Source organism: Macaca mulatta, chromosome 11 (assembly GCF_049350105.2).
Source record: "Macaca mulatta isolate MMU2019108-1 chromosome 11, T2T-MMU8v2.0, whole genome shotgun sequence".
In the NCBI taxonomy this organism is placed as follows: domain Eukaryota; kingdom Metazoa; phylum Chordata; class Mammalia; order Primates; family Cercopithecidae; genus Macaca; species Macaca mulatta.
Genome location: NC_133416.1, coordinates 58,840,082 through 58,865,895, shown reverse-complemented (window position 1 = coordinate 58,865,895; position 25,814 = coordinate 58,840,082). Strand labels below are relative to the sequence as shown.

The 25,814-nt window shown below is 40.1% G+C and overlaps 1 protein-coding gene across 5 annotated transcripts in view; it reads right to left on the bottom strand.

Annotated features, from left to right (window-relative positions):
• SCN8A (sodium voltage-gated channel alpha subunit 8) overlaps nt 1-25,814 on the bottom strand; it is a 213,565-nt gene that overhangs the window by 129,158 nt on the left and 58,593 nt on the right. For all 5 annotated transcript variants that reach the window (XM_028829498.2, XM_028829499.2, XM_028829495.2 and 2 more), the window contains exon 2: nt 16,228-16,557. In XM_028829498.2, coding sequence (XP_028685331.2) covers nt 16,228-16,503 — 276 coding nt within the window. In that variant the 5' untranslated portion in view covers nt 16,504-16,557. The remainder of the gene's footprint in view (nt 1-16,227; nt 16,558-25,814) is intronic.

Here is a 25,814-nt window from a genome sequence, read left to right as displayed (position 1 = left end):
TAACTAAGGCCAGACTGACTGCATAAGAATCATCTGACTAGCTTTCTATTTTGTCTTATTTTTTATTTTTATTTTTTGTAGAGACAGGGTCTTGTTATGTTGTCCAGGCTGGTCTCAAACTCCTGGCCTCATGCAATCCTCCTGCATTGACCTCCCAAAGTGCTGGGATTATGATTACAGCTGTGAGTCACTGCACCTGAGCTGAGTAGCTGTTTTTTGTTTGTTTGTTTGTTTGTTTTTTGAGATGGAGTCTGCTCTGCCACCTAGGCTGGATAGGCTGGGGTGCACTGGCGTGATCTCTGCTCACTGCAAACTCTGCCTCGCGAGTTCATGCCATTGTCCTGCCTTAGTCTCCCAGGTAGCTGGGACTACAGACGGCCACCACCACGACTGGCTAATTTTTGTATTTTTTAGTAGAGACAGGGTTTCACCGTGTTACCCAGGATGGTCTCAATCTCCTGACCTCGTGATCCACCTGCCTCAGCCTCCCAAAGTGCTGGGATTACAAGTGTGAGCCACTGTGCTCGGCCTGGGCTGAGTAGCTTTTTAAAAAACAGAGAGTCATAAATCCCTGTTCCAGGGGTTCTATTAAATAAGTGTGCAGAGGAATCCAGGAATCTGTGCTCACCAGATTTGTGGAACCCCTAGGTGATCTCTCAGGTCATGTGCTAAAACATTTGTGTTCTCCTTCTTCACCTGCCTCTACCTAACTATATGGCCTGGGTGGGCCACTGCATGTCTCTAGATCTCACTTTCCTCATCTATAAAATAAGTGAGAGGGCTGCCTGATGGGCACGCGCAGGTCCTTTCCAGCACCGATATCTGTAATTCTATGATTTAGAAAATTCACAGAGCATCCAGGATTAAGTGCAACAAAGCAGCAAACCATAAATTTGAGGGGAGAGCCTATTATTATTTCACATTTTATCCTTGTAGAACTCTCTTGAATTAGTTATTCTGCTTCCTTATGTTGAAGTCTGTCAAGTCCAGGGTCAACAGTGCTTGATAGTACCATACTTATGTCAGCAGGGGGGAGCATAGAGCAGCCCCAAGGCAGAACTGCATCACACGATGCTTTTCCCTGCACTATCTCCCCTACTTTTATCCCCTGTTCTCAGGAGAACAGTGAACATGGGAGAATGGAAAGGAATGACTGGTGATGGGTTGACTTTGAAATATATATATATACACATATATACACACACACACACATATACACATATATACATATACACATGTATATATGTATGTTTCACATGGCTGATTAAACCTTTGTAATCATTCTTAAACTGCTGGTGGGAATCCAGAAAAGGACATTTGTCATCTCTTGTTCAACACTATGCTCCAACGCTAGATCCTTCAAAGCCCAGATGTAGTGGAAAGTACAGCAAGCTTTGGATTTTTACAATGCTTCTTAAACAACAACCACTTGGTGCCCATGAAGTCCAATAATATTTTACCTAATCTGTCTTAAATTAGATCTTTGTGAAGTAAATGAGTTAAAAGGGAAATTGAAATTGGATTGCGGTTACTGCCCAAGGGGAAATATCGGTTTACAACAACAGCCACTGAATGTGTTTCAGCACAAGGCCCATTAAGAGCGGTAGAACAGTTCTTAACAAGTTATGGCATGGAGTATTAATAAATGTGTCATGCTGGCATAAAATGAGCCTTCTGAAAAGCACAGGCTTTTCATTTCTAATTAGCAATGTGGGGCTTGGAGCACACAATGTAGGAGCATTGCCATTGTTAACTCAGGGTAAGATATCTTCTCTTTGGGGCCTGCTATTAGGGGAAGGAACATTGTGCATGGCCAGGTAGAGCACATTTACATACATACCAAACAGCATACTGCACATGCAAAACAATAAACACACACAGTCATCACAGTACTGCAGTACAGCTAGTTTATTAGCATGTCTCCACCCCTACCCACTGAAATAATTTTTTTAGCCACACAAGAAGTATAAATTAAAAAAAAAAAAATAGGATGGGCTCACATCTGTAATCCTGTAATCCCAGCACTCTTGGAGGCCAATATGGGAAGATCGCTTGAGCCCAGGAGTTCGAGATCAGCCTGGGCAACATGGCAAAACTCTATCCCTACAAAAAAATTTAAAAATTTTGCTGGGAGTGGTAGCATGTGCCTGTAGACCCAGCTTACTTAGGAAGCTGAAGTGGGAAGGTCGTTTGAGCCTAGGAGGTTGAGGCTGCAGTGAGCTGTGATCACGCCTCTGCTCTCCAGCCTGGAAAACAGAGCAGGACCCTGTTTCAATAAAATAAAATAAAACAATAAAGGATGCATACATATGAAAAGACTTTATATAGAAGAGTACTCAATGCAGGGGTGGAGCATATCATAAAAGAGAACGCTTCTTCAAGAAATATTTATTATCCAGCTCCTGGTTTGCTGGGAAATACATGGCCCAGGAGAGCAGCTCTTCACTCAACCAATTCTCCCCATCCTGAGAGGTCAACATCTCCATTAGGGCAAAGGTAACCTGCAGGCCATCTGATGAGCTTCATAATGAACACCTAGGGGCTCAGAGATTGAGCTAAATCAACAAGAGGGCAGCTGGGAACCTTTGAGTCTATCTGACTATAACTATTATTGGCAATGACTATGACTGTCCCTAGATCTTAACTGTTTTGATCTCTGGAACTAACTGGTCCTCTCATTTTTAGCCAACTTCTCTGGCCTTAAATTCTTGTCTGCCTAAACAAAATATATGTACTTAATTCCCCCAGACCTATGCACCTCTTCTGAACTAGGCAACTGGCCAGTTGTTCATTAATCAACAGCAATTTGGCATTCATTTATGAGTATGCATACAGCCAATATAGCAAGCAACAAATAAGTGTCTTTTCAAAATTTCCCTGTTTTAATAAGGGAAAATATAATGCAGAATCTAAACAGATTCTATATCAGGCTAGGAAGCTGTTCAGAAACAAATGACCTGTTATGTAAAAATGACTACGCCATGCTGAAAAGAATCCTGATTTATGCTAATCTGCCTAGTGAATTCCTCCAGTAAAATTACAATATAGGTTATATTATATGGCCCTAGTGTGTCCCAGGAAAGGCTCCAGCAAAGGCATAACTGGAATGCATTTCCAGAGTACCCGTGTCGTGGTGCTATCCAGCTCCCCTTAGAAATGCTAAACCAAACCAGGACAGAAGGACACCAGCAAAATTTTTCCCTAGGCATGTACTCCTGTTTGAGCTGCATGACTATTTAGAATCATCATTTTCCATGCCTCTATTCCACTATACTGAGAACTGAGCAAAAGAGACCTCTAAATCCCATATTTAAAAAATTCCTTCTTAGTGACTGATAATTTTACCTATGAGTCTGTTTGAAGAAATAATAACATTCAACATTTATTAAGCATTTACTGAGTGGCAGGCAGTCACCCTACTAAGATACTTTATATAATAATTGTCTCACAACTACTCTATGAGGTAAGTAGTATTTTACAGATGATAAAATTGAGGCAGGAGGTTAAGTAACTTGCCCACAACACAGCTATTACGTGGTGAAATTTAGCATTAAACTGAGGCAATCTAACTACAAAGCCTATATTCTTAATTATCATGGCATACTACAATTTTAAAAAGCTTCAAAACTATTACTCAAATCTAACTATTCGTTTCACAAACAAAAAACCACGCACAGAATGCTCTGCCTAAAGTCACAGCACTAGTGAGCAGGAGGAGGGCGGGGGAGTTGCCAGGGCTAGACCTCCTGGCTTGCTTCTAGTTCTAAACTCTTCACCGCACCAGGTCATCTGGTCCAACCCTCAGATCAATGAACGAATCTCCTCTACTTAATAGCTTTAACTGTTGCAAAAAGGAACCCCCTGCACGTGCTTCAGAGGTCACAGCAGCTGTTTATGGTCTTTTCTCCAAGTTCAGTTTGATGAAGATAATGCTAGCACCATATCCGCCTGTGGCTTTACAGTTTTCCAGGTGCTTCTGCATACACTTCTTCATTTGCTTTGACCTTGTAACCCCATGCTCTCCAACCCACATTTGGAGTAGCTGCCACCCTTCCTGCTCATGTCACAGGAATCTGGTCACAGGAAGCCATACCTGGCAGAACAGCAGCACTGTGCACCTGCTTCAATGCTGAGCCAGCACAAGGCTGCTCCCCAGGGCAGGGCAGGTCTGATCCTCCTCCATGGCCATTCTTCCTTGTTGTCCTTCAATATAAATTTGACTTTGATCGCCTTCTCCTTGAACCTCTTAAGGTGCACAGACTACAGTTGCTCTAAGCAAGAGCAAAATGCAGGCTTATTATGTAAAGCATGTTAACCCCTCTATTTACTGAATTCATATTCTAGAATCTATTCTCACTCTCCTCTCTCTTAGAAAGCAAGAAAGCAGAGTGGTTTACAGGCTTTGAGGTCAGAAAGACCTGGATTCAATACCCAGCTCTGTTGCTCATTAGCTGTCATGATCTTACGCAACTCATGTTAAGGTTGCTAAGGCTCAGTTTTCTTATTGATAAAGTGGGTGCCATCAATCACTATTCCAATTTTATCAGGTTGTTATCAAGATTAAATGAAGGGTCATAAGGAGTCCTCAACACAGTAGCTGGTACAGAACAGGCTCTCGTTAAATGTGGTTATGATGCTGCCGCTGCTATCACACAATACTGCCACTCCTTCAGCTCTTTGGCTCCAAACATGGGGTGGCCTTTAGAAGACAAGAAGGGGCTGGCCAGGTGCGGTGGCTCACACCTGTAATCCCATCATTTTGGGAGACTGAGGCGGGTGGATCACCTGAGGTCAGGAGTTCCAGACCAGCCTGGCCAACATGGCAAAACCCTGTCTCTACTAAAAATACAAAAAAATTAGCCAGGCGTAGTGGTATGTGCCTGTAATCCCAGCTACTAGGGAGGCTGAGGCAGGAGAAGAGCTTGAACCTGGGAGGTGGAGGTTGCAGTGAGCCGAGATTGTGCCACTGCACTCCAGCCTGGGCGACAGAGCAAGACTCTCTCAAAAGAAAAAAAAAAAAAAAAAAGAAGAGGAAGAAGACAAGAAGGGGCTAATATTTCTGTTAATTTGGACCCACACACTTGGCACAAGCCAGTAGGACACTTGTGCACAAGAATCCAGACCAAGGCTGCACTAGCTCCAAATGGGTCCCAAAGGTTATTTCCAACCTGGGAACTCTGGAAGTGAGAGAAAACAAAACCCCTCAGGATGCACTCATTGGCTCCAACTGCCTCTAGGCTTTATCTCCTGTCTTACCAAACCACACTCTATGCTTCAGTCACAACTACACTCACTATTTTAAACAAACCTGTGTCGTGTCTCTCAGCCTTTATATGCACTGTTCCTCATACCTGAACTACTCTCTCATCTCTTCTCTGACAGGTACATTTTTTTTTTAACCATACTTTAATACTTAAAGGTCCAGGTCAAAGATCACATCCTCTATGAAGACAGCCCCATTCAACTCTCTTCAATAGAATTGTCCTTCCCCCATGTGTGTCCCTATAACACTTGTACTTACTTCTATTAGAGCAGTTAACACAGAATATTGTTACTGAGGTTTACATACCAGTATCTCTCACTGGACCCTGAGATCCGTGAAGGGGAGGGGTTTTCTTCCATCTACTATGATTTTCTCAGCTTAGCAAGCAGAGTACATAATGCGATGCCTATCTGGCACAAGGTAGATAGTTTATACATGTTTGTTGAATGTATGAATCTCTTCATAAAGAAATACTACAGCTAAAATCACCTAACCTTTAACTATATCCAGCTTTCTTCTGGGTGCCCAGCTGAAACTATATGGTTATTTTTCTACCCCTTAGCTCATCTACCCATAAAAATTCACTAATTTTAGTTTGAAAAGTCTTCTCTCCTTTTCTATGTCTCAGATACCATGCTGAAGATACGGTATGAAACAAATGAACTAAACACAACAACATAGAGTTGTTCCTCAGTATCCATGGGGGATTGGCTCCAGGACTCCCAGGGATACCAAAATCCACAGATACTCAATCCCTGATATAAGATGATGTTGTATTTGCACATAATCTATGCACATCCTCCAGTAAATTTTAAATCATCTCTAGATTACTTATAATACTTAATACAATGTAAATGCTTTATAAATAGTTAAACTATATTGTTTGGGGAATAATTACAAGAAAAAAAAGTCTGTATATGTTCTGTACAGATGTGTTTTTCCCCATATATTTTCAGTTGGTTGAATTCTTAAATGTGGAACCCATGGGTATGGAGGGCTGACTATACTGACTTCATATTGAGGCAATGCAAAATGATAGAAAATTCTCTAAAAATGATAGCAAACAAAACCAAAAAATCATTCTGCAATATGCCCTATATAGACAGCAGGGCATGGAAGACAGACCACGAAGGTGAAATTCACAGATCCCTGGAACAGAAACCTGACTCTACCACATACTAGTTGAGGGAACTTGAGGAAGCAAGTTAATGTTTCTGGAGCCACAATTGTTTCACACTTGTGAAAACGTGCATCATTATACTGAGATATCCCTGGTATTGACAATCCTCAGGGACTGCAGAAAATTGGGGAGTCAAAAATGGTATCTAGAATTTTGATGGTGCCATCAACCAGGAAAGTAGACAAAAGAAGATAAGCAGGTTTGAGGGGAAGAAAATGAGTTCAATTCTGAATATACTAAGCAACCTGTGGCAAATCCAGACACAGATGACTGGCAAGGTGTTGAATGTTTAAGGAACATTCTAGGCTAGGCTAGAGTCAGGAGTCCTCAAACTGAGGTTGGATGAGATCATCCAGGGAGAATGTGCCAACTGAGAGGAACATAGGCCAAGAACTGAATCTGGGGGAATATAAACATTTTAGGGAAAGGTTGATAAAATGAAAGAGAAGGAAACATTTGAGATAAAAGGAAAATTAGGCCAAGGAAGTAAAGAGATATAAGAGTCAGGGAATAACAAATGGTGTCAAACACTGCAGAGAGGTTTAGTGAGTTAAGAACTTAAAAAAAAAACTTAGACTTGGCAATTTGAGATGTTATTGGGAAGATCTTATAATATCATGAAAGGGGTGAGGATGCAGTCAGGCTTCAAGGATGGAGGAGTAGGTAGGATATGTGTATGTGGTGAGTAAAGGCTCCTCTTTATGATTTTCAGTGGCATGGGAAGTGAGTAGACTAGTTGGGGACAGGAGGTCAAGTGAGGATTCATTAGGATGGGAGAGGCTTTGAGTGTGTTTACAGACGATGGGAAAGGAACCTACATGAGAGGAAAGATGGAAAATACAGAAAAGAGAGAGGATAACCAAAGGAGTGAAATTCCAGAGGAGGTAGAAAGGCACAGGGTCAAAGACAGGGGTGAGGGATTGGTCTTGAACAGTAGATGGGGCACCCTATCCTCTGAAATCAGAGGAATCTTTTATTCAAACTTGGTTCCATAGGCCAAACTTTGCAGGCTCAACAGTATCTGGAATAGAAATGTATCTTCAAAGCTTGTATCAAAAATTCTTCTGGTAAAATCAGAGTTAGCAGAAATTGTCATATGATGGGACAATCCTGATCTTAAGTTGTGTCAAATAGGGTTATATGTAAAGAAACATTTACTACTCATTTGTCAATTTGGAAACAATTCATAAGAGAAGCATCCCTCTGTAAAATAATGACACAGTCTTCTCTCCTTGACTAAGAAAGCACTTAAAATATGCGTAATTATTGTCAGAGGTGATCGATATCATTATAATCTTGAAACATTCTTTAACATTTAAATGGCCAATATTAAATAGTCCCATTCCACAGGTAAATTTTTATTACGATATGAAGATTTCACAAATCTCACCCTGGAGAAACCAACAGAAACTAATTCCTAAAATTACCAGTCAGTGGAATTTTATGGCTGAGGTGACTGACTAATAACACACATCCTAGAATTCAGGTAAAAGCTGTCTATGTCTATACCCTATATGGCTCAGAACTTTGGAATCACAGCTTAGTACATGCATGAGAACTTAGGACTGGAGAAAATTGCAAACGTTATTTGGAACACAGGTACCCTCCACATCTAACCTGAGTTAGACCTGGAGAAAATGCTGGGTTTCTCTGTAAGTACCCCCATAGCTCACATTGATGCTGAAGTATATTTGATTCCTATCTATGTAAAAATCCAAGAGGGGCAAATGCTTTCAAAATTGGCTCTTTTAAAGATTATAATTTAGTACTTGCTGAAGGCCTATTTAAGATACTGAATATTTGAGAGACCATATAATCTTTGATTCTTCTGGATTCTCCAAGATGAGTCTCTGTACCAAATTAGAGCACCACAAGCCTCTAAAGTAGCTGAAACATATTATCTTCATTAATGCACATATCATTATCAGTAATAATGTTATTTCCATATTTGTTTGTTATGTGTTTCCCCAACAAAAACTAACTTCCAAGAATGTATATGGCTTGTCTGTTTTGTTCCCAAGGGCACGGAACAGAGCCTGGGCATATAGAAAACACTCAGTAACAATTTATCAAATTGTCAAATGAATAATTGCATGCTCGATTCCTTCCTTAACCCTCCATAATCGATCATAAATCATATCAATTCACCTCTATAATAACCATTAAATTAATCAATTCCCCTTAATTTCCACTCCCACCACTGTAACTCAGACCCTTATTACTTCATAGCTGATCTGCCTGTTTCAGTTCTTTCCCTCTGGCCCAGCTTACATTATTGTAGTCCCATTCACCTTCCTAAGCACAGCTATCACCACGTATCTTTACTCCCGTTCAGGAACCTTCAGTAGTTCTCTACTGCTTCTCAAACAAACACCATACCTCTGAGTCTAACATTCTAAGCCCTCCAGGATTTGCTCCAGCTCACCCTCCCCAGCCTCATCTTCTACTGCTCCTCTGTCACTTCCCCACATTCCAATCAAATTAGATGACCTGGATTTTTCTTAGAGAAATGGTCTATACTGCAACCTGTAAAATAAGTGACATGTTAGCTGTTAGCATAATCTTAATTTTCTAGATTGGAGGAATTGAGACCTTAAATTAAATGGTATGCCCAAGATCACCTGGAACTAGACAGGGATGGGATCAGAAATAAGATTTCCCAACTTTGGTCTATTGCCAAGGCTACAAAAGAGAAATCTGATTTAGGAATGCTTAATTAAATTCCTTCTCCTCTAGGTAACCATACTTAGAGGGGGAAGACCATACATGCACGTCAATGACCCATCCCTTTGGGAAGGGCCCACCTCCCAATGTCTCAAAGGCATTTATCTCAATTTGATTTGGTGAATAAAATAACTGAAACATCATTTTGTTTCCTTACATTGTTGGGAAAAAATTTTTAACAAGAAAATAAACCAAAGTTTTAAAATACGTAGTTTTTATTTAAAACAGAAAGCAGCATTTAGGCTTATTGTGCAAAAGCAGGAAATACAACTCATTAGCAATACTTCAAATCACATCTACTGAACATAAATCCTTCTGTAATGGTCTCTGTGCTGCACACCTGTTGAAAGTGTGTCAGCATAGTTTTGGTAAGGATTTTCTGCCAGGAGCTCATATAGGACTGCATGTGTGTGTATCACTTAAACTGATGGCACTAATATTAGTGAAGTAAGGAGAAAATTGCAAACATTATTGGCAACACAGGTACCCTCCACATCTAACCTGAGTTAAACCTGAAACCAATTTCTTATCCAATGTAGGGCTGAAGATCCTAATGTATTTTAAAAATTTAAAAGGAGGAATCAGTTCTCCAAGTGTAGGATAATTAAGTTAGGCTACAAGGAAGAAGAGGCCTCTGGGCTGGGCCTGTGTGGGTAGAATATCAAAAGGTAAAACTAAAAGACAGAGTACATTCCAACAGGAAGAGAGGGAGACCAGAAGAAGGTGGGTGGGTGGAGCGGTCTTCCACACTAAAGAAACGGGAAGTAGTTTGCCACAGCTAAAATACAACATGTGAAGGCAAAAGTGTGAAACACAATTAGAAAGATAAAGATACGGGTCTAACTCTATTTTGCAAATATTGTAGGTAAGGAAATTAAAGTGATTTAGCCAAGTACAAACATGAAGCAAAGCTGGAACTAAAACAAGGTTTTATATTCCCAGTCAGGCACTCTTTCCACTATAGTCAGACACCACATAACAATGTTTTGGTCAACAATGTTTGGAATGGTAGTTCCATAAAATGATTATGAGGCTGAAAAGTTCTTATTGCCCAGTGACCTTGTATCTGTCATAAAGTTGTAGCTGTAGCACAATGCATTACCTTTTCTATGTTTAGCTATGTTTAGATACAGAAATACCATGGTGTTACAAATGTCTACAGCATTCAATATGGTAACATGCTGTACAGGTGTGTAGCCTGGGAGCAACAGGCTAGACAATTTAGCCTAGGGGTGCAGTAGGCTACATCATCTAGATTTGTGTAAGTACACTCTACGACGTTCAAACAAGGATGAAATGGGCTAATGACTCATTTCTCAGAACGTATCCCCATCGTTAAGTGACACATGATTGTATACTATCCTACCATAGGTTGGGGATGGACTATGGCAGATAGGATATACTCTTCCTTTAAAAAGTAACAAGGGGTAGAAAGGTTAAATAAATTGCCTCAAGATCACATGTCCAGTTGAAAAACTGGCGGTACTGATAATAAGCCCAAGTCCCTGGAATAGCACAACTCAGAGCTCCTTCACTTGAGAAGATACAATACAGGGGGCTGACATGAATCCTTTCCCCCAGAAGCACTGCTCTTACCACTGCACGGTTTAGGACCTGATCTATAAATCACAGGGATTATTAGGGAAAAATGAAAACAGAGCTTATTTTTCTTCTCCCTATTTGCCTGCCCAGCTTCAGCAGAACTGAGCCAATTGAGGCTGAGAATCAATTAATAAAAAATTAGACAAGTGAGGAACTAGAAATGTGATGTAATACATGGAGAGTCAGGAGGCATGAGCTCTAGTCCTGGTTATATTACCAACAGTGGTGTGGGCTTTTGACAAAGTACTTCACCTCAAAAAATTTATAAAATGTGGAGGATCAACTAGATGATGTCTAAGGCTACAAAATTATAATTTTCTATTACTCTAATAAGTAGATATCTCTTTGCAAAAAAACGTAAACCTGAAAAGTTGAAGGTAAACTGAACTTTAGAAAGTTATATATAATTTTTTTTTTGAGATGGAGTTTCACTCTTGTTGCTCAGGCTGGAGTGCAATCGCGTGATCTCGGCTCACCACAACCTCCGCCTCCCAGGTTCAAGCAATTCTCCTGCCTCAGCCTCCCGAGTAGCTGGGACTACAGGCATCTGTCACCACACCTGGCTAATTTTGTATTTTTAGTAGAGACAGGGTTTCTCCATGTTGGTCAGGCTGGTTTCGAACTCCCGACCTCAGGTGATCCGCCAGACTCAGTCTCCCAAAGTGCTGGGATTACAGGTGTGAGCCACCACACCCGGCCATATATAATTTTTTTAATGCAATAGGAGTGTGCCCTATTGAAAAACACGTCGATCAATCTTGTAATTTAAATTTTTGTTTATATGACTTTCTTTTAACACGGTATACCCATTAAACAAAAAAGACACATGTATCAATTGTTAGTTCTAAGAAATTGAAAAGGGATTGGAGTCAATTCTGAAGGCCTTGTTTCAGCTTAACCTACAGATTTCCTGGATGCCTACTTCAGATAGTCATTACAAATATATACGGCCATTTCGTATTCAACAAGTTATTATTAAGCATCGGAGAGCATATGTTTAGCGAAGACAGGCACTTTGAGCAATAGAGAAAAAGTTCTTAATTTTTCACTAAACAAGAAAATCTTTTAAAACTGGGGGAAATACAAAAATTAGCCAGATGTGGTGGCGCATGCATATGATCCCAGCTACTTGGGAGACAGAGATGGAGATTGCCCAGGAGGTTGAGGCTGCAGTGACCTATGATTGCATCACTGCACTCCAACCTGGAGTCAGACTCTGTCTCCAAAAAAATAATAATAATTAAAAAGTAAAAACAAAAAACAAAATTAAGACTTCAATAGGTTTAAGAAAACAACAGGAAAAAACCAATAACAAAGGCTTTTAATGGAGTTCAAGTTCCATAAAACACATATTTGTTTTTGCTTGCATACACATAAAGAAACTCTGGAAGATACTACTATCAGTGGTTGCCTGTGCAGGGAGATAGGAAATAGGCAGATGAGAGACAGGTGTAAAAAGGAAACTTATTTACCAAGTACCTTGAATTTTTAACCACTTAAATATATCACCTATTTTAAAAATTGAATTTAAAAATGTAAATGTTCCTTGAACAATTATTTGTAGCAAACAGCTGAAAAACAAGAAAGCCAAAGAAAGGAGGTGTTAGAACCGAAATACCAAGAGACAAAGAAAATGTAAAGTAGCACTGAGAAGTCTGAGGCAATTCAAAGAGAGAATGATTCAGATTGTTTGCAGGAACCAGCTGAAAAAGTCAGTGTGAAACCCAACAAGGCCCTCAGACGCCTATGATAGCCAAACCAGTACCAGCTGGAATAAATAACAGTATCTCGAAAATGTGGTGCAAAACTTTTAGGGCCCTGTGTCCCTTGGGAGTGTGAAATCCAAGATAAAACCAGAACTTTACTAATAGAAAACGAGTTCTCTCTTACCCACTAGGAGAAAGAGGGAAGGAAATGAGAAACAAGTTTTTGTGAGAGTCACAAAGATAATTAATCAGTTAGAAAATGAGACCAATGAGGAAAACATAAAGGATTCCACTGGTATCATTTAGCAAAGAAAAGAGATTCTATTTTGCCAAGAATTAGTTAAGGCAGCCCTTGAAGAGCAAACGTAAAGGAATGTCCTCTTAAAGTCATTTCTACCCTTATGACTTTTTGATTTGTGGGTTAATTCCCAGTGTGCTTCCTTGTAAAAGAGATCTTGCTAATTTAGTACAAGTCCTAGTTAGCAAGAAGTGAAGGGGTTAATATATACTCTTCTGGCATATTGACTAAGTTAAAGATATTTGTAAAACAGCAGGTGCAAAAAGATCACTCTGACCTTCTTGCTGTTTCTTAAGAGCGGAAGATGAAATTCCTGTGTGGAAGACACTCCCTGAACCTGAAGGAACGGCAACATCCTTACCTTCAAGGGCGAGAAGGTGAGACCAAGAGAATACTGTACTGACCTTGTTATAATAAAAAGTCTTATATTTTAAGCCTGCCCACATAATTTAGTTGCTTCTTCACAATTTACTATTTTTTGTCCAATCCAGTATATAAATAACCGACTCTAACTCCTTCTTTAGGTCTTCATTTCTTTCTTTCTTTCTTTTTTTTTTTTTGAGACAGACTCTCACTCTGTCACCCAGGCTGCAGTGCAGTGGCGCGATCTCGGCTCACTGCAACCTCCACCTCCTGGGTTCAAGTGATTCTCCTGCTTCAGCCTCCTGAGTAGCTGAGATTACAGGCCAGTGCCACTATGCCAAGCTAATTTTTGTATTTTTAATAGAGATGGAGTTTCACCATGTTGGTCAGGCTGGTTTCAACCTCCTGACCTTGTGATCTGCCTGCCTCGGCCTCCCAAAGTGCTGGGGTTACAGGTGTGAGCCATTGCGCCCAGCCCACGGTCTTCATTTCTTCATGAGGGTTCCTGTGCTACATAAAGCATGTATTATGCTTTTCTCCTGTTAATCTATGTTATGTCAATTTAATTCTAAGATCCAGCTGGGACCCTAGGAGAATAGAGGTGGAGTTTTTCCACCCCTATAGAAGTATCAGCACTGCTGGTAATGATTGGCAAGTAAACTTGAGCAAGAATATTATTTTTAATCAAGTAAAATATCCTTCATTTAAAAGTACAATGATATCTAAAGTGCTAGCAATGTTCTTTCCTGACATGCTGTTAGTTTGTAATCATTATGCTACGCATTTATATTTTGTGAGCTTTTCTGTATGGTGGTATATATTTTTTCAAGATTACCAAAAATATATTATTAAAGTTATCCTTTCCAGGAACAATTTAGCCTTGTGGTGAAGCCGAAGGCTGAAGTCAGAATTTCTACCATGAAGAACCAGTCTTCTAATGGAGCACCATCAAGAACAATTTGGCCTATCCAATGAATGGCACCCATCAGGTCCAGAGACCCACTCTCTTTGGTAAAGTCCTCACTCTCAAGCCAGGCCACTGAAATCTGAGGCACTGGGAATGAAAAGAGGCTGTCTACAGGGCAGAAACCAGGGAAAAAGAGTATGCAAAGGAAAATTGGGCTCTAACAATGATTAGCTCTATATATTTTTTCATATCTCCTGTCAGATTTAAGAAAATGAGAAATTAGAAATGAGATCATGTCCTTTGCAGGGACATGGATGGAGTTGGAAGCCATTATCCTCAGCAAACTAACACAGGAACAGAAAACACATGGAAGGGATCAACACACACCCGGGCCTGTCAGAGGCAGGGAATGGGGGTAGGGAGAGCATCAGGAAGAATCGTTAATGGATGCTGGGCTTAATACGTAGGAAATGGGATGACCTGTGCAGCAAATCACCATGGCCCACGTTTATCTATGTAACAAACCTGCACATCCTGCACATGTACCCCTGAACTTAAAATACAAGTTAAAGGAAAAAAAAAAAAAAAGAAAAACTACAAAACAAAAAGAAAAGAAAATGAGAAATTAATTTGCATTTGAGTTGGAAAAATAGTTTAGGTCCAGAGACATGAAGTGTCTTGCTGAAAGTCACAAACTAGTTTTGAGAAGGTTTTTTTCTTCATTTATTTCCCCATAAATTATCTGTGGTATCTTAGACAATACATTTACTGAAAAATAAAACATAAATAAAAGGCCAGGCGCGGTGGCTCACGCCTGTAATCCCAGCATTTTGGAAGGCTGAGGCGGGTGAATCACTTGAGGTCAGGAGTTTGAGACCAGCCTGGCCAACATAGTGAAACCCCATCTCTACTAAAAATACAAAAATTAGCCAGGTGTGGTGGTGCATGCACCTGTAGTCCCAGCTACTCAGGAGGCTGAGGCAGCAGAATCGTTTGAACCCAAGAGGCAGAGGTTGCAGAGAGCTGAGATCGCGCCAGTGCACTCCTGTCTGGGCAACAGTGTGAGACTCTGCTTCCAAAAAAAAAAAAAAAAAGTAAATAATAAACACGGTAAATTATGGTAGAATCAGGATTTCTTACCTCCAATCTACTGTTCTTTACATCGTATCATTTTGTTCATTAAACTTTCTAGATTTCTCAGTGAAAGAATAGACTAATGGTTCCACTTTTTTCTATTATATAGCTGTTCTAAGCATGTGGTCCCAGCTGCGCAGGAGGCTGAGCCAGGAGAATTGCTTGAACCCAGGAGGCGGAGGTTGTAATGAGCTGAGATCGCGCCACTGCACTCCAGCCTGGGCGACAGAGCAAGACTCCATCTCAAAAAAAAAAAAAAAATCTGTCAAATGAGGAGTCCCCTAAAATGGGGTCTGATGCCAGTCCTCAAGATTCAATTATTTAGCTGGTGGATCAACGAGGAGGCTTTGTTTTTCTGCTTGTTGCCTTGTTTCAGAAGATAATCATGAGAAAGAAGCTGAAGATTTAATCAAATATTTGTTCAGGAAGTTTGAAACTCTTGGCCAAATGAAGATTGGTAGTTCTTTCACCTGAGTTCCCTACTTGCAGGAATAACAGAATTGACTCTACTGCAAGATCGGTGCTGTAAGAATCAATCCAGACAACGGTGTAACAGGGCCAGTGACCTGGGTCTGTCCTCACTGGCTGTTTGCTTTACTCAGTTTTATTCCCGTCCCCAGCAGCTCTAGTGTCACAGAGGGGGCTAGACAAGAGAGCAAATACACCATCTCCACCATACTACTCTACTGATGTCACAACAGTAACATCGTCTTTATACTAAAGACAGAATTTTGAATGTGTGTTTGAGAGAGGGAGGTTGTCCTATCTTTTAAAAACTCTTTTAAGTAGTCCCATTTCATTTACCTCCCCTTTTTCTGATCTGGCCTGGAGCCAAAACCAGAAGTCTTATTAATAGAGTTGACAAGTGCCAAGACCACAAATGACCCTTAGTAGCAATTAAAATGAAAAATAATCCCCATAAGCCAGAACTGAAACAAAAGGTTAACTACTTATCCGAACTTTGGCAAAGAGACACAGTTCTTTCTCCCCCATCTCCCTAAGCCTGTTAGGAAACGGGTATCTGCAGCTGTTCCTCCTCCTCCAACTCACTTTCTGCGTCAAATAGTATGGGTCAAAGTCCTCCAGGGGAACTGCAACCAGGCCTTGGGGGATGTCCCCGTAGATGAAAGGCAAACTCTTCCCTGCTTCCAGGTCACTGTTTGGCTTGGGCTTGCTGTCCTCATCGTCCTCCCGATGACTGCCATCGGCCTTTGGTGGTTTCTTGAGCTTGCTCTCAGCAATGCGCCTCTCAATGTTTGCCAGCGACTCAGGGGTGAAAGGCTTGAAACTATCAGGGCCTGGTGGTGCGAGCAGCCGCGCTGCCATCTTCTCATCCTGCAGCAGCTTCGTTAGTTATGCTGCGTCCAGGACAGGTCAGCTCTGGAAGAAACAGCAACACAGACAGCATTAATCAATCACTGCTCTAAAAAGAGGCCAGACTAAACCATCTCATTCTCAACCTTAATTCACAACCTTTGCAAAAAAACACATAGTTTCTTCCATGACATGGTTATTTTTCTTTTCAGGAAATCTGTGGCATGGACCGATCTGCCAAGGGAGATCAAAGATCAGGAGTCTACTGAATTGCTAGTGTTTATTATATTCACTTAGATGCAACTCACTATTAGGAACCACATACAACAAAAAGGATATAGTCTATTCCCTCAAGGAACTTCTATTCTAAACAAATAAGGGATATGTAACGTTACCCAGGGGCATATGTTAGCTGTGAAGTCCTTATAGTTCAAGTCACCTTCCTTTCCTAAAGCTCCACTCCCCAAAGAAAAACTCTTCCTTTCAAGGGCAAGACGAGGATAAATTATCATTCTTCTCAAATTTCAGTTTCTGAAAACAAAATAAACCCTTCAAACTTTGGAGACACAAAATGTAGATAAAACCGCTTCCATCTGCTTTAGTTCTTCCATTTCAAGTTATTTTTCAATCATCAAGTTGTGTAAAATCCATCCAGTATAAAAGTCCAAAAGTATCTTCTTTAATGATAAAGCTCAGAGGGCAGATACTGCTCTAAGTGCCGCCTGCTTAGCAACTAGAAAAAGCAAATGGGAGTGGAATCCTAGAGAACTTCCTCTGATGCAACAGCACTGCAGCACTGCAGGCTGAGCAGCAGCAGAAGGGCCTGCGTGCGACTCCCAAGAGGGGCTCAAACCAGGAAGGACGGAGACGTGAGAACAGAGTCGCAAACAAAAATTCCCTTCTAAAAAGAAAACTGAAGTAATGTCTTATGAGAGTCAGTGATTTCTAAGCATGGTATTTAAAAAGCCCATTTTCCATTTATGTTTATAAGAGTCCTGGATTATTTAAACACATGCAGTAAAATGGAGGAATCAATCCCTGGTTTCAAAAGCAGCACTATTCTGTTTCAGGCACAAAAATGACCTGAGCAGGTAAGTTTACTGTGAAAGGCTTAGGGCTTTGCTGGCAGTTCACTGGGTGCTCATGGTACTGCTTTTTTCTCTTTAGTTTTGTGAACACCGCAAGGACAATCCGGGAATTTTTTTAAGGCTACAGATTGTTCTTTCCTCTCCTACTTAGCCCTCAAGGTCCACTTCAAGGAAACTAAACCTTGAGGCTCCTCAAGAGAACAGTAGTAGAGTTAACTCTAAATTGGGAATGAGATACCCAAGAGCTCCTTCCACAAATCCACCTGCTGAGATTCCAGATCTCTGGAGCAGTAGTGATTGCTAAGTGTTGCAAGACAGTGTGTAGTGTCTGTACGAGGAACGGTCAGCTCACTCACTCACAGCAGGGGGCTAAAGTAGGCCATAACCACAAGTTTGCCCCACATAGACCAGTTGGCTTCATGTTGCGCAAAAACACCACCATCCTATAGACAGAGGGGTCAAAGAAATCATTTCCCTGTGGGAATTATGTAAGGATTTCAGAGCTATAAGAGATTTTACAAATTTAGTCCATTTGATTTTAGATGAGGAAAGGCAGGGTCCTAAGAGATCAGACAACTTGCCCTGAGTCACAGGTCCAGGATAAAAATCACAACCAAAATGCTCTGGTGCCCCATCTCAGAACTTCTTTCATTATAATAAATATCAGTTATCTATCCTCCTTTCCTATCTCCCACTACTCCCCAACAGGAATAGTTTCGTTTAGTCAGTAAATCGCATAGATGCTATGGCTTTACTGATCTAAGACCAGTCCCAATGCTTTCCCCAACCTAAAATTCCCTTTCCTTCATTCTTCTCCTACCCATCCTTGCATTGCCCCCCAATAAATCCCTACTCCTCCAAGTCTTCCCACCAACTCAGCCTTGACTAATTATTTCCCCTTCTACACTCCTACAGCACTCCACCATGACCTTAGCTAACATTGATCACATACTATGTTTCAAGCATTATTCCAAGCACCTTGCCTGTATTAACTCGTTCAATCTCCAGAGCAGCATATGAGGCAGATATTATTATCACCACTTAACAGATAAAGAAACAGAGTCAGAGAAAACTAATGTAGCTTGCCCAAAGTTATACAGCCAGAAGAAGATTTGAAACACACTAAATAAACTTGTTTTGGCACTTAATCATTGCTGAATTGTACCTTTCAGAGAATAAATTCCCAGAGGTCTTAAACTTCTTTTGTATCCCTTTCACAGTGAATAGGATTATGCCTGAAACCCATAATGAGACCAAATACATGAAGATTCCTTGGCTCCTACATCCACACTCATTCTGAGTCCTAGGTCACTCTCTGTTCCTACGCAGAGGACAAAGAACACTGCAAGAGTAAGTCACTGAAGATGCTGACAAATTCTTGTGATCTAATTGCAGGCACCTGGGTTCTTCACAGCAGCCCAGGGCTAAGTTCTCTGTCTTTGCTTTCAGATCCTGTTTCTTCCTGTCTTCTCCAAGACTGTGTCCTCTCAATTACCCCTGCTCTTCATCCCATTTTCAATCGCTCCTTTTCCTATATCTTCTCCCTTTACATCTCCACCCCCACTCTCTTTGTTTGGCTTAAGTGACACTATGTTTTCCTGGTTGAACTACAGCTGCAGTCTCCTCTTCCTCATCAACTCTTCCTTCTCCAAGGGCTGGCCTTCTGAAATTTCTCTGTTACAGTCTTTTAGGGATCTCATTTATTCAAAATAAATTTGTACACTGGTAATTTTCAGATTTCTCTCACTGGCCCTGATTGTCCTCCTGAGTCCCACAGTTGCTTCTAGGGGCCTGCTATGACTTCCAAACTAAAGCATTTAAAAACTACTCATCTTACTCCAAAACTGATTCCTCTTCCTGGCTTTCTTATTTCTGGACCAGCCATCCGGCATGGAATCTCAGTCATCTCTGCCCTGTCCCCTTTTGCTATCCGTACCCAACCAGTCATCAGCCTTTCCAATTGCTCTTCCTTCAGAGCTTCCATTTTCAAAGTATTGCCCTAATTCAGGTCCTACTGCAATAGTCTCCCCACTAGTGGACCAGCCCTCAGTCCACCAGGCATATTTTCAAGGATCCATTTCCCTAAGAATCTGCTTTCATTAAGTCATTTCCCTTTGTCAAACTTACCAGAGTTATAGGACAGATTCCAAATTTCTGCCATTTCACTGCCACTCAAGGCATTCTACAACCTTATGCATCACAAACATTCTCTTCTAGGGCTTCTCTGCAAGAATGCCTGCGCTGGTAACTGTATTCTGAAATTTTTCGGAAGGTATAATACAATAAAGTTCACAAACCTTAAGTGCACAGCTTATTTTGTACATATGTATATGCCTATGTAACCACCACTGAAATCAAGATGTAGAAAATTTATTCCAGCATCCCAGACAGCTCTCATGAACCATCAATAATCACCCCCAGCAAAAGCTATTCTGACAGTTATCACCATATATTAGTTTTGCTTCTACCTGAACCTCATATAAGTAGAATATAAACATACTCTTTGGGTTCTGGCTTTTTTCACCCAAGACTATTTCTGTGAAATTCATCTTCTTATATGTGTAGCAGCAGTTCATTCTGCATAGTATTCCATGTATGAATGTAGTACAATTGATCCATTCTACCTTGATGGGCATTTAAGTTGTTTATAGTTTTAAGCTATTACGAATAAAAGCTGCCAAGAGCCTTCTTGTAGGTCTCTTTTGGTAGTCATACATTTATTTTGTTTTGGCATATAGCTAGCAGTGGAATGCTGGGTCAGAGAATGGCAGATACTTAGCTTTAGTAATATTCCTACCAGAAGTATAAGAGGGTTCCAGTTGTTCCAAATACTCATCAACACTTGGAATGACAGTCTTCTGAATTTTACCAACTCTGGTGGGTATAGTAGCATCTCATATTTTTTTTTAAAAAAGTAATTTATTGGGACAAAATTTATGTAACATAAAATTAACCATTTTAAGGTGAACAATTCAGTGGCAATTAGTACATTCACACTACCACTGTTATCTAGTTCCAAAACATAAGCAGTTTCTCTCCATTCCCAACCTTCAGCCCCCACCCTTTACCACCAGTTCCTGGGAACTATCAGTCTTCATTCTGTCTCTACTGATTTATCTATTCTAGACATTTCATATAAATGGACTCACACAATGTGAGCTTCTGTGTCTGACTTCTTTCACTTAGCCTAGTGTCCTCAAGGCTCATCCATAATGTAGCATGTATCAGTACTTCATTTCTTTCTATGGTATTTCATGCAGTGTACAGAATCAACATACAAAAGTCAGTAGCATTTCTATACATCCACAACAAACTAGCAAAAAAGATACCAAGAAAGCAATCCCAATTATAATAGCCACCAAAAAATAACAATAATAAGACCTAGGAACAAATTTAACCAGGAAGGTGAAAAATCTCCCAGGAAAACTATAAAACACTGGTGAAAAATCAAAGATGACGCAAAAAACTGGAAAGACATCCCATGTTCATGAACTGGAATAATTAATATTGTGAAAATAACCATACCACCAAAAGCCATTTATAGGTTCAATACAATCCTTATCAAAATACCAATGAAATTCTTCACAGAAATAGAGAAAACAATCCTAAAATTTGTATGGAACCACAAAAGACCTTGAAAAGCCAAAGTAATCCTGAGCAAAAGGAACAAAGCTGGAGTTATCACACTATTGGACTTCAAAATATATAACAAAGATACAGTATCCAAAACAACATGGTATTAACATAAGAAGACACATAGATCAATGGAAAAGAATAGAGAACACAGAATTAAATCCACATATTAATAGCCAACTGAGTTTTGACAAAGGTACCAAGAACATTCATTGGGGAGGGATAATTTCTTCAATAAATGGTGCTGGGAAAACTGGATAACCATATGTAGAAGAATGAAACTGGAACCCTATCTCTCACCACATACAAAAACCAACTCAAAATGAAGTAAAGGCTTACATGTAAGTATGAAACTACTAGAAGAAAACATAGGAGAAATACTTCAGGACATTGGTCTGGGCAAATATTTCATGAAGAAGACCTCAAAAGCACAGGAAACAGAAGCAAAAATAGACAAATGGGATTATATCAAACTAAAAAGCTTCTGACATCAAAGGAAACAATCAGCAGAGTGAAGAGACAACTAGTCTCTTTGCGAACTATTCCTCTGACAAGGGATTAATATCCAGAATATATAAGGAACTCAACAGCAAAAGACTAAATAATTCAATTAAAACATGGGCAAATGAACTGAATAGGCATCTCTCAAAATAAGACACACAAATAGCCAAAAAGTATACGTAAAAATGCTCATCACTTATCATCAGGGAAATGCAAAACAAAACCACCATGAGATATCATCTCTCCCAGTTAAAATAGCTATTATCAAAAAAACAAAATATAATGAATGTTGACAAGGGTGCAGAGAAAGGGGAACTCTTATACACTGTTGGTGGGAATGTGGATTCATACAGCCATCATGGAAAGCAGTATAGACGTGCCTCAGAAAAATAAAAATAGAACTACCATATGATCCAACAATCCCATTACTGGGTATATATCTAAAGGAAAAAAAGTCAGTACGTCAAAGAGATATCCACACTCCCATGTTTATTGCAGCACTATTCATAGTAAATAAGATATGGAATCAACTTAAGTGTCCATCAACAAAGGAATGGATAACAAAAATGTGGTGTATATACACAATGGAATACTATTTAGCCATTAAAAAATGAACAAAATTCTGTCACTCATGGCATGAATGAGATTGGAGGAGATAATGTTAAATGTAATAAGCCAGGGACAGCAAGAAAAATACAGTATTCTCACTCATATGTGGAAGCCTAAAACACTGATCTCATAAAAGTAGAGAGTACAATTAGTGATTTACTAGAGTCAGGGAAGGATAGCAGAGAGGGAGGGATAGCCAAAAGTTGGTTAATGGATACAAAAGTATAGCTAGCTAGAAGGAATAAGTTCCAGTGTTCTATAGTACTAAAGGGTGACTATAATTAACAACAACTTATTGTATATTTTTAAATTGCTAGAAAAGTAGATTTTGAATGTTCTTAATACAAAGATAAACATTTGAGATAGATATGCCATTACTCTAATTTGATCATTACACACTGTATACATGTATCAAAATATCACACCATATCACATATTATGTGCCAATTAAAAATAACAATAAAAGCAAAAAAACCCCAAAATATATATCCCAAAAATGTATATACCACAATTTGTTTACTCATTCATCTGTTGACGGACATTGAATTCTTTCTACCTTTTGACTACTATGAACAATGCACACATGTACTTGTTTTAGTACTTGTTCTCAACTCCTTTGAGTCTATACCTAGGAGTGGAATTGGTAATTCTACATTTAACTTTTTTGAGGAACTGCCAAACTGTTTTCCTGAACTATTTTGCATTTTGTGGCTGAACCATTTTGTATTCACAACAGCAATATAAGGTTACAATTTCTCCATATCCTTGCCAACACTTGTTATTTTCCCTTTTCTTTTTTTTTTCTTTTTTAATTGCTGCCATCCTAGTGGGTGTAAAGTGGTACCTCACTGTGGTTTTGATTTGCACTTCCCTAATGATACTGATGCATTTTCTCATGTGTTTGTTGGCTCACTCTTGTCTAAATTTGTATTCGTCTGATGATACTGATCACTGTCTCGTAGGTTGATTGGCCCTTTAGACAACCTCCTTTGTGGAGTGCCGATTTAAGTCTTTGCTCACTTTTTCCTATTGGGTTAAACTGCGTTTTTCTTACTAGTTTGTGAGAGTTCTTTGTATATTCTCCATTGAAGTCATTTGTCAGATACAATATTTCAAATATTTCCTCTCAACTGTCTTAATGGTGTCATTTGATAAGCTGTAGTTCTTAATTTTATTGAAATCCAATCTATCAGTCTTTTCCTTCATGTTAGTACTTTTTTGTTCTAAGAAATCTGTTCCTATTCCAAGGCCATGTAGGTATTCTCCTTTGTTTTAGAGTCTTTATTATCTTACATTTCTCATTTAGTTTTGAAAACCATATGAACTGATATTTACGTATGGTGTACAGTGGAGGACAAGGTTCATTTTTTTCCCATGGTTATATAATTGACCCAGCATCACTTAATAAAATGTCTGGTCACTGTTACTTTCACTGACTCCTAAAAATATTTTCATTTCCTTATTTTAAACCTCCTGACATCTTTCTTTCTTCTATTCATCCATTAAAACAAGCTTAAATGTCTTCTGTTTCTGAGGAAGTCATCTTGCACAGTAACAAACTTGTTAGATTTAGAAGGAACTTAGAGACCACCTAGTTCAATTTGCCTCATCCACAAGTTATGTGAGAGAGGCTGAATTGTCTAACTGCCAATTAGTGACAGATGCACAGCTATGACCCAGGTTTCTTGGCTTCCAATATAATGCTCTTTTCTTTTTTTTTTTTTTTTTTTTTTTTTGAGACAGAGTCTCGCTCTGTCGCCCAAGCTGGAGTGCAGTGGCGCGATCCTGGCTCACTGCAAGCTCCGCCTCCTGGGTTCACGCCATTCTCCTGCCCCAGCCTCCCGAGTAGCTGGGACTACAGGCGCCCGCCACTGCGCCCGGCTCATTTTTTTTGTATTTTTAGTAGAGACGGGGTTTCACCGTGGTCTCGATCTCCTGACCTTGTGATCCGCCCGCCTCGGCCTCCCAAAGTGCTGGGATTACAGGCGTGAGCCACCGCGCCCGGCCTATAATGCTCTTTTCACTAAAACACCCAATCTCTAAGTCAATGACCTTGTCCATCATACCACTACTGTATCATTGTGTATCTTTCTGCAGTGCTAAAGATGACACAGGCATCCCAGATGATAAAGGAACAACAAAAGCAACTTTTGGCTCTGGCAGTTCTAAAAGAGATTGAACTAGACTCAAAGATAGGGACAAACAAATAGGTAGGGCTCTCTTCTTTTGGTTGTCCAGGAGGATTAAGACCTTAAAATTCAACCAGCCACAGTGACTCATGCCTGTAATCCTAGTGCTTTGGTAGGCTTAGATGGGAAGATCCCTTGAGGCCAGAAGTTTGATACCAGCCTGGGCAACATAGGAAGACACCACCTCTACAAAAAGTAAAAAAAACGTATCTGGGTCCCCCTGGTGGTCCCAGCTGCTGGGGAGGTTGAGATGGGAGGATTACTGGAGCCCAGGAGTTAGAAGCTATAGTGAACCATGATGGTGCCACTGCCCTACAGCCTGAGTGACACAACTCTTGTGTCTAAACCTGTCTCTAAAAAAGGCAAAAAAAAAAAAAAAAAAAAAAGACCTTAAAATGCCAACTGTGGCCTGAACACAAAGAAGAATCCAAATTAAGGGACATGGCGTGAAAGAGGAAAAGAAAACCAGTATTGAAATGCAGTTATAACAGGAACAAAAGGAAGAGAAGTCATCTAGGAGGGGCTGTTAAAGCAAACACTCCAGGGCCAGGTGCGGTAGCTCACGCCTTACAAAGTGCTGTAATTCCAGCACTTTGGGAGGCCGAGTCAGGCAGATCACTTGAGGCCAGGAGTTCAAAACCAGCCTGGCCAACATGGCAAAAACCCATATGTACTAAAAATACAAAAATTAGCTGGGCATGGTGTACATGCCTGTAATCCAAACTACTTGGGTAGCTGAAGCACCAAAATCACTTGAACCCAGGAGGTGGAAGTTGCAGTGAGCCGAGATCATGCTACTGCACTCCAGCCTGGGTGACAGAGTGAGTCACTGTCTCAATAAATAAATAAAGCAAACAAGCAAACAGGGCACACAAGAAAATATGTTAGAAGGAAGATCAAATAAAAGGTAGCAAGTAGCATTAAAGTCTTGTCTCAGGCTGGGTGCAGTGGCTCACACTTGTAATCTCAGCACTTTGGGAGGCCAAAGCAGGAAGATTGCTTGAGGCCAGGAGTTCAAGACCAGCCTGGTCAACATAGTGAGACCCCATATCTACAAAAGATTTAAGGGAAAAATAAAAAAGATCTTGTCTCATACTTGAAAAAAAAAAACAAAGTTGGAGGACTCACATTTCCTGACATCAAAACTTACTGCAAATTTATGGTAATCAAAACAATGTGATACTGGCATAAAGACAGACATATAGACTAATGGAATAGATTAAAGAGCCCAGAAATAAACCCTCACATATATGGTCAAATGATTTTCGACAAGGGTACCAAGACCATTCAATGGGGAAAACAA